The 7,171-nt window shown below is 38.2% G+C and overlaps 1 protein-coding gene across 4 annotated transcripts; it reads right to left on the bottom strand.

The window, feature by feature from the left end:
- Nucleotides 1-439: 439 nt before the first annotated feature.
- On the bottom strand, nucleotides 440-3,220 carry LOC145102422 (Protein phosphatase 2C family protein). Of its 4 annotated transcripts, XM_079039813.1 has the most exons (6): nucleotides 2,889-3,220; nucleotides 2,776-2,818; nucleotides 2,081-2,482; nucleotides 1,638-2,005; nucleotides 1,319-1,555; nucleotides 440-1,025 (listed from the first exon to the last, which is right to left on the bottom strand). In XM_079039813.1, exons 3-6 carry the CDS (start codon nucleotides 2,397-2,399, stop codon nucleotides 783-785), a joined length of 1,167 nt encoding a protein of 388 aa, XP_078895939.1. In that variant the 5' UTR covers nucleotides 2,400-2,482; nucleotides 2,776-2,818; nucleotides 2,889-3,220; the 3' UTR covers nucleotides 440-782. The 4 variants fall into 4 exon arrangements, with proteins under 4 accessions (XP_078895939.1, XP_078895938.1, XP_078895941.1 ...); XM_079039812.1 differs by having other exon boundaries at nucleotides 2,776-3,220; XM_079039815.1 differs by having other exon boundaries at nucleotides 2,793-3,220.
- Between the last annotated feature and the right edge of the window lie 3,951 nt (nucleotides 3,221-7,171).

The following is a 7,171-nucleotide window of genomic DNA, read 5'->3' as shown; positions in this document are numbered from 1 at the left end:
TTTGTTAACCTACAAACCGGCAAGTATTGAGGTGAACCCCTTATTTTACAGGTAAATTAGACCTATTATGTAAAAATATAACAAAAAATAACTTCAATTACCAAATTAAAACAAAACACAAGGTTGATTGTGTTACAATAACATTTCCCCCTTTTTTTTTTAATCTATAATAATAATATCTCTGTACATAATATGTATAAATGCATACTTTTATCTTTTTTTTTTATCTATAATAATATCTTTGTACATAATATGTATAAATGCATATTTTTATTTTTTTACCGATAATAATATACAACAAGAAACTTATCTAGTAGACTAGTACTATACACAAACTCGACTCAATGACCCACATCCACTACTTTTTAACTTCAAAGTTACCACTTAAATCAGATAAAAAGTAAAAACAAACTTATAATCTAAAATTACCACCACCCAATAAGGGAATAAACTATACGCTTATATCTGTAAAGTTTTAGCATCAGTACTCTCACTTGAAGAGATTACACTATTACATTTAACAAATTTTAACTTCAACTGTGTGTCGGCTTGGTTCGGTTAACCACAATGCACCGTGGTTGCCTGGTTCGACCCGAGCCAAAGAACCACGGTGCACCATTGGGTTATACCTGGTTTGTGACCATTTAACAAGAACCTACTAGGGTGGGTATTCACACTTTGACAAAATAGTACAAGAAATTTGAAAACTAGAGAGAGGGATATAGATACAGTTTTCTATATGTATATATATGTATAGCTTTTGATGATTTAAAGAGAGAGCACTAGGTGGGGCCGGTTTCGGGTGCAAGTGTGTTTGAGGGCAGGCTAACCCCGGCTCCTTTAACGGATACGTTAGCGGTTCGACGGGTCATGAGGTTGGAGTCAAGAAAGAGGACCACCACGGTGATGTCATCGTGGAAATGGCGGCGGACCCCACGGTCGATTTTCTTTAAATCGGAGTATCTCATTTCCCGTTTTTTTGCTGCTCGTTGTAATGCCACTTTTATTAATCTTCTAGCACTCCCCTGCATCAACAAATTACAAATATGCCATGTTTATTGTGATAATTCAATATTCAAGAAATAACAATGTACTTATGTACTTTCATTTCTTTATATTACAGTTAAATAAGTGAGTGATAAAAAAATTTAAAAAATTGTCTAAAATCATAACACAGGTCTAAATGTTTGTGTTCTAAGGTATGTCTAAGAAGATGAAATGCTGAAAGTATGTTGTATCTTTCTATATTTGGTGTTTTTTTTAATGGATGAAAAATAAAATATATTTTAGCGTTGAGGTAATAAGTTAGGGAATTTACACTGTGTGGATTATTTTGAACAATATCAACGGCTTCTTGGTTGCTAAGGTGCTCCCAAAGTCCATCTGAAGCAAAAATGATAAACTGATCATGTGGTTGCAATTGGTGCACTGAAACCGATGGATCAGAGCTCAAAATCGGTCTTTTAAAAGGTTCACGAAGCCTGAATTTCGCATATAAAGGCGCCCTATTGAATTCCGCCTTTTTTAGATACACATCACCGATAGATCTTGATATCTGAACAAAAAAAAAAAAAAAAAAAGTAAAAATCGCAACTTTAATATTCGGAAATTAAGGCTAAAAGTAAGTTGCTATTTACCTGTATGAGGCCTTTGACTCTCCACACGTTATGCTTCAAAACGACAATCTGTGAGTCGTCTGGATGCGTAGAGTGCAATTCTTGTCTCACTGATTCTATACACGCGTTATGTTCAGCTGAAAGCTGAATTGCAAGAACTTCACCAGTTGCGTTCACAAGTCTTCCTAAAACAGCCCTAGAATCTCCAAGATTTGCAATGTAAAGGCTCCCATTACATACAACTCCAACAAGGCAACATGATCCAACGGCTGCTATTTGTGGTTTCATCGGCCATTGTTTAGATACAATGGAGCTGAAACCATCTTCTGTTGCTTGAAAGGCTTTCTTTATTACCTCCACTGACATCGATTGATTCTCTGAAGTAAACCCTAAAAAAAGAAAGATTTTTCACTTAATGGGGGCACTGGAACTTAAATTTTTTAGGGTTCTTGACTTTGACTTACTCTTGAGATGTTGAAAGAGGTGACTGTTGATGAATCGTGAAGTCTCAGGGCCTCCGTGTCCATCATACACTCCTACAAACGTACCATAAGGGCCTGATTCTTGTAAGCTTAAACACCCTGATTCGAGTTGGCTTTGATCTTCTAATAAATTATTGGCTTGAACTACAGCCATGGAGAAATCGCCATTAAAATGGTGTCCTGTATCTTTGTACCATAAGAGTCCGTCTTGACGACCGCCGGAATCAGAACCATTGTGAACATGTCGGTCCGAGCGTGGCCGGAAACAGGCCCACAAAAAGTTCATGAACCCAGATAACATGCCTCATCTCCTCACAACATCTCTCGGAAGTATCCTCATTTCATTAAGATTTCCCCCAAAATCAAATTTCGATCTGTAAAATCCTGCATTCAGAAAAACTATAGAGATAAGTTCAAATGTTACAATCGATGTAACGTAACACACATGATCATAAGAGCTTTAGAAGTTGAAATTTACAAAAAGGGAGAAAAAAGGGGCACAGAATTTAGAAAATAGAGTGGTCAAATTAAAATATAGTCAAACCTAATTGACCAATTCAAAAACTTGTGGAGTATTTACGACCATTCAACCATAAAACCCTAACTTCTTCGAGATTCTCAAGAGTTGGAAACAAGTTAATAGAATCCGATTGAAGTAATTAAGAAAATTTGCTCACACTTGTAGCTGCCTTGCCTTCGAAGTTAAAAGGAGAAGAAGATCTGGAAGTGAAACAGTTAGATCTACGGATCAAATCAAACCAAAAACGGAATTGGGTATTCACAAACGAACCCTTGTTTGGACAATAAAGAGTGAGAGAAAGAGTATCACACAGCAGTCGTAAGTTGTTCTGATAATAATGATGATGATGATGATGATCCGAAAACTATAAGGTTTAGTTTCGGTCTGGTTCACTTAGCAGACAAACGCCATTAAAACCCACAATTGAAAGTTTGAAATCCAGCAAAGCAGAGAGAGAGAGAGATAGTCAGAGGAGTTTATCAAGATAATTTGATATGGTGTATTGATAGTGTTTATGAGTTGTCCAAGACGTGCACTTGACATGAAGACAAGTGGCACCAAGCCCTTGCTTTAATGTTATATCTTCTTAAAATCGATGAAACAAATCTTATTATCCAGATTTTATAGAAAACTCAGGTTCTATTCTATATATTATATAGTATGAGGCGAGGTGTAAAGGTCAAGTTTTAAATCACGCTAAGCTATTAGTATAATTTTATATATTAAAAAAATCATATAATAATCAATTTATATCGTTTTTAAAAAAGCTAAATCTAACACTTAATATGAAAAAATTACAAAACTCAACTGGTTCATTCTCAATTAGAAAAAACAAACAGAAAACAAATGCCTTGAAAAAAACTTGTACCATATAATGACATAACATGTCTTGACACGTTATTTGGGTGTCATGCTCAGCAAAAATCGCATCGGACGTTTTCGAAACGGCTACACCCCAACTCAAGTCATGATGCATCGTTTGGGCTTTTGGGAGTATGAGGTGTTAAGCCTCACCGCTACCCTCGTTAGGGAGATGCTACATCACCTCTAACATTCGCTAGATGACTCCTCGATGATGGAACGCTACACCCACAACGAGAAAAGAGAGAAAGAGTATTGTGTTGTGATTGGTTGTAAGCATTTTGTACTTTTTTTTTTTGGCATAATTTCGTATATGCCCTTGCTAAACAATTAAATATCATATTTGTCCAGCCTAAACTCTAAATATCGTATTTGCCCTTCTTAATGTTTTATAATATCATATATACCTAAATCTATTTTTTTATTAATTTTTATTAATTTATAATCCTTTTTTTATAAACTTAAATCATTAAAACCAAAAACAACAATCAAAAGGACAATATTACCCTTCCTTTTCCTAAGACGAGGTTTAATTCATTTAATTCCGCACAATCAGTTCCCATGGGAGTATGAGGTGCCAGTACGTCAGTCACATACTCTAGAGGCAACTATCTGGGCTGCCAAGTCTGTTGAGAACATGATTAAGGGGAGAACCACCGACAAGGTTGAGGTTGGTGAGAAGCGAAAGTTTGAGGGAATATCTGGTTCCGGTAAGAAAGGCAAATTTTCGAAATCTGATTCGAAAAAGTTTGGAGGGAAAGGAGGCGAAGCAAAGTGGTGTGATAAGTGTAAGAAAAAACACTTTGGGAAATGTAGCGAGGATGTAACCTGCTACAAGTGCGGAAAAAATGGGCATTTTGCCAATGAGTGTCCGAACAACAAAAGGATGTGTTTTGGTTGCAATGAAGAGGGGAACATTTTGAAAGACTGTCCAAAGAAGAAGGAGGCAGCTAGGCCCAACATTCCACCAAAGCCGAAGGCGAGAGCCTTCCAGATGACACTTGAGGCCGCAAAAGATGAAGCTGATGTCGCTTCAGGTACCTTTCTTGTTAACGAACTACCTGCTCAAAATTTGTTTGATTCTGGAGCCAACTACTCCTTTATTTCACATGAGTTTGGTAGAAAGCTAGCTTTGCCTGTTGATAGACTAGATAATGCTTTATTAGTCGAAGTTGCTAGTGGAAAGTTTGTACCTGTTAGCCATCGTATGAAAAACTTCTTAATCGACCTTAATGGGAATAAGTTTCACGAGGAATTATTGCCTATTGAACTTAATGGTTTCGACATCGTGTTGGGAATGGATTGGCTTAGCGCCAATGATGCTGAAATTTTGTGCAAGAAGAAGATAGTTAAAGTAAACCCACCTGGGAAGGATTCATTTATGGTGTACGGGGACAAACGGCGAGTAAATTCTGGAATCATTTCTCTAATGAATGCCAGAAAGTGTTTGAGCAAGGGATGTACATCATATTTAGCATTTGTGATTGATGCTAAGAAGGAAAAGAAGGTGATGCAGAATATTCCAGTGGTGTGTGATTATCCGGAAGTATTTCCCGAAGATCTTCCTGGATTACCACCTGATAGACAAGTGGAGTTCAGAATTGACTTGTTACCAGGAACCACGCCAATAGCAAAAGCACCTTACCGATTAGCACCGACGGAGATGAAGGAGCTAATGATGCAACTTCAGGAGTTATTGGACAAAGGTTTCATTAGACCTAGTTCATCGCCCTGGGGAGCTCCGGTGTTATTTATGAAGAAGAAAGATGGAAGTATGAGAATGTGCATCAATTACAGAGAGCTGAACAAGGCAACAATAAAGAATAGATATCCGTTGCCGAGGATTGATGACCTATTTGATCAATTGCAAGGTTCGAGCTATTTCTCGAAGATCGATCTTAGGTCAGGATATCATCAGCTAAAAGTAAGAGAGCAACATATCGAGAAGACTGCATTCAGAACTAGATATGGACACTACGAGTTCTTGGTTATGTCGTTTGGACTAACCAATGCTCCGGCAGCATTCATGGATTTAATGAATAGGTTTGTAATCCGTTCCTTGATAAATCTGTGATAGTGTTCATAGACGACATTCTGATTTACTCGAAAAGCCAAGAGGAGCATGGCAGACACTTGCGAGAAGTGTTAGAAGTTTTGAAGCAGGAGAAGCTGTATGCAAAGTTCTCCAAATGTGATTTTTGGATTCGTGAAGTCCAATTCTTGGGTCACGTGGTCAACCAAGAAGGGATAATGGTTGATCCAGCAAAGATTGAAGCTGTGATGAAGTGGGAACAACCGAAAAGTCCCACGGAGATTCGAAGCTTTTTAGGATTAGCCGGATATTACCGAAGGTTTATCCAAGGTTTTTCTTTGATCGCTACTCCATTAACGACTTTGACCCACAAAGGAGCTACTTATGCTTGGAGTGATAAGCATAAAGAAGCATTCAAGAAGCTAAAGAAGAAGCTATGCGAGGCACCGATACTTTCTTTACTCGATGGAGTTGAAGACTTCGCTATTTATAGCGATGCGTCTGGGGTTGGATTGGGTTGTGTTTTGACCCAAAGAGAAAAGGTGATAGTATATGCGTCTCGACAGTTGAAGGAGCATGAAAAGAATTACCCGACTCATGATTTGGAGTTGGCAGCGGTAGTTTTCGCTCTGAAAATATGGAGGCATTACCTTTATGGCACGAAGTGCAAACTTTTCACTGATCATAAGAGTCTCCAATATCTCTTTAATCAGAAAGAATTGAATATGAGGCAACGACGCTGGCTAGAGTTACTCAAGGACTACGACTGTGAGATACTTTACCATCCCGGTAAAGCTAATGTTGTTGCTGATGCTCTCAGTCGGAAAGTCAATCTTGAAAGGAAAAGGCCAAGAGCGTTGAGAATTGAAGTTGTCTCGACTATTGTGGAGAGTATAAAGAAAGCTCAAAAGGAAGCTTCTGAGAAAAATGACCGAAAGGAGGAACGTTTGGGTAAAACGATGGTGTTTGGTACAAACGGTCATGGACTGAAGGTATTCCAAGATCGTATTTGGGTACCTAAGTCATGAGGAATTAGGGATCTTCTGATGGAAGAAGCTCACAAAACCATGTACTCGATTCATCCTGGTAGCACTAAAATGTATAGGGACCTGAAACCCTACTACTGGTGGCCGACGATGAAGCTTGATGTTGCAAAGTATGTGGCCGAGTGTGTGACTTGTGCGAGAGTCAAGACACAACATCAGAAACCATATGGGAGTTTAGAACCATTGTCTGTGCCCATGGGTAAGTGGGAAGACATTGCTATGGATTTTGTCACTAAACTACCCAGAACAAAGAATGGTCACGACATGATTTGGGTGGTCGTTGATCGATTCACTAAGAGTGCGCATTTCATAGAAGCCAAGGAGAAATGGTCTATGGAAAAACTTGCGAATTCTTACGTGAGGGAAATTGTGAGGCTTCACGGTGTTCTGTTAACGATTGTATCGGATCGTGATAGCCGTTTCACCTCAAGGTTTTGGAAAAGTGTACAAGAGGAATTGGGTACCAAGTTGTGTTTTAGTACAGCTTACCATCCGCAGACTGATGTCAGAGTGAAAGAACGATACAAACACTTGAAGATATTCTAAGAGCATGTACCTTGGAATTCCTAGGTAATTGGGATGAACATTTACCTTTGGTAGAATTTTCCTATAAT

This window comes from Lactuca serriola, chromosome 4 (genome assembly GCF_051521515.1).
Source record: "Lactuca serriola cultivar US96UC23 chromosome 4, Lser_US96UC23_V15, whole genome shotgun sequence".
Lineage (NCBI taxonomy): Eukaryota > Viridiplantae > Streptophyta > Magnoliopsida > Asterales > Asteraceae > Lactuca > Lactuca serriola.
This window is presented reverse-complemented; position numbering and strand designations above follow the sequence as displayed.

Bases quoted from the DNA above. Each gene is read 5' to 3' on its own strand.
- LOC145102422 (XM_079039812.1), bottom strand. From the start codon at position 2,399: ATGTTATCTGGGTTCATGAACTTTTTGTGGGCCTGTTTCCGGCCACGC. The intron at 2,006-2,080 runs GTAAGTCAAAGT...TTCTTTTTTTAG, and splicing joins CCTCTTTCAACATCTCAAGA to GGTTTACTTCAGAGAATCAA. The intron at 1,556-1,637 runs GTAAATAGCAAC...TTTTTTGTTCAG, and splicing joins GAGTCAAAGGCCTCATACAG to ATATCAAGATCTATCGGTGA.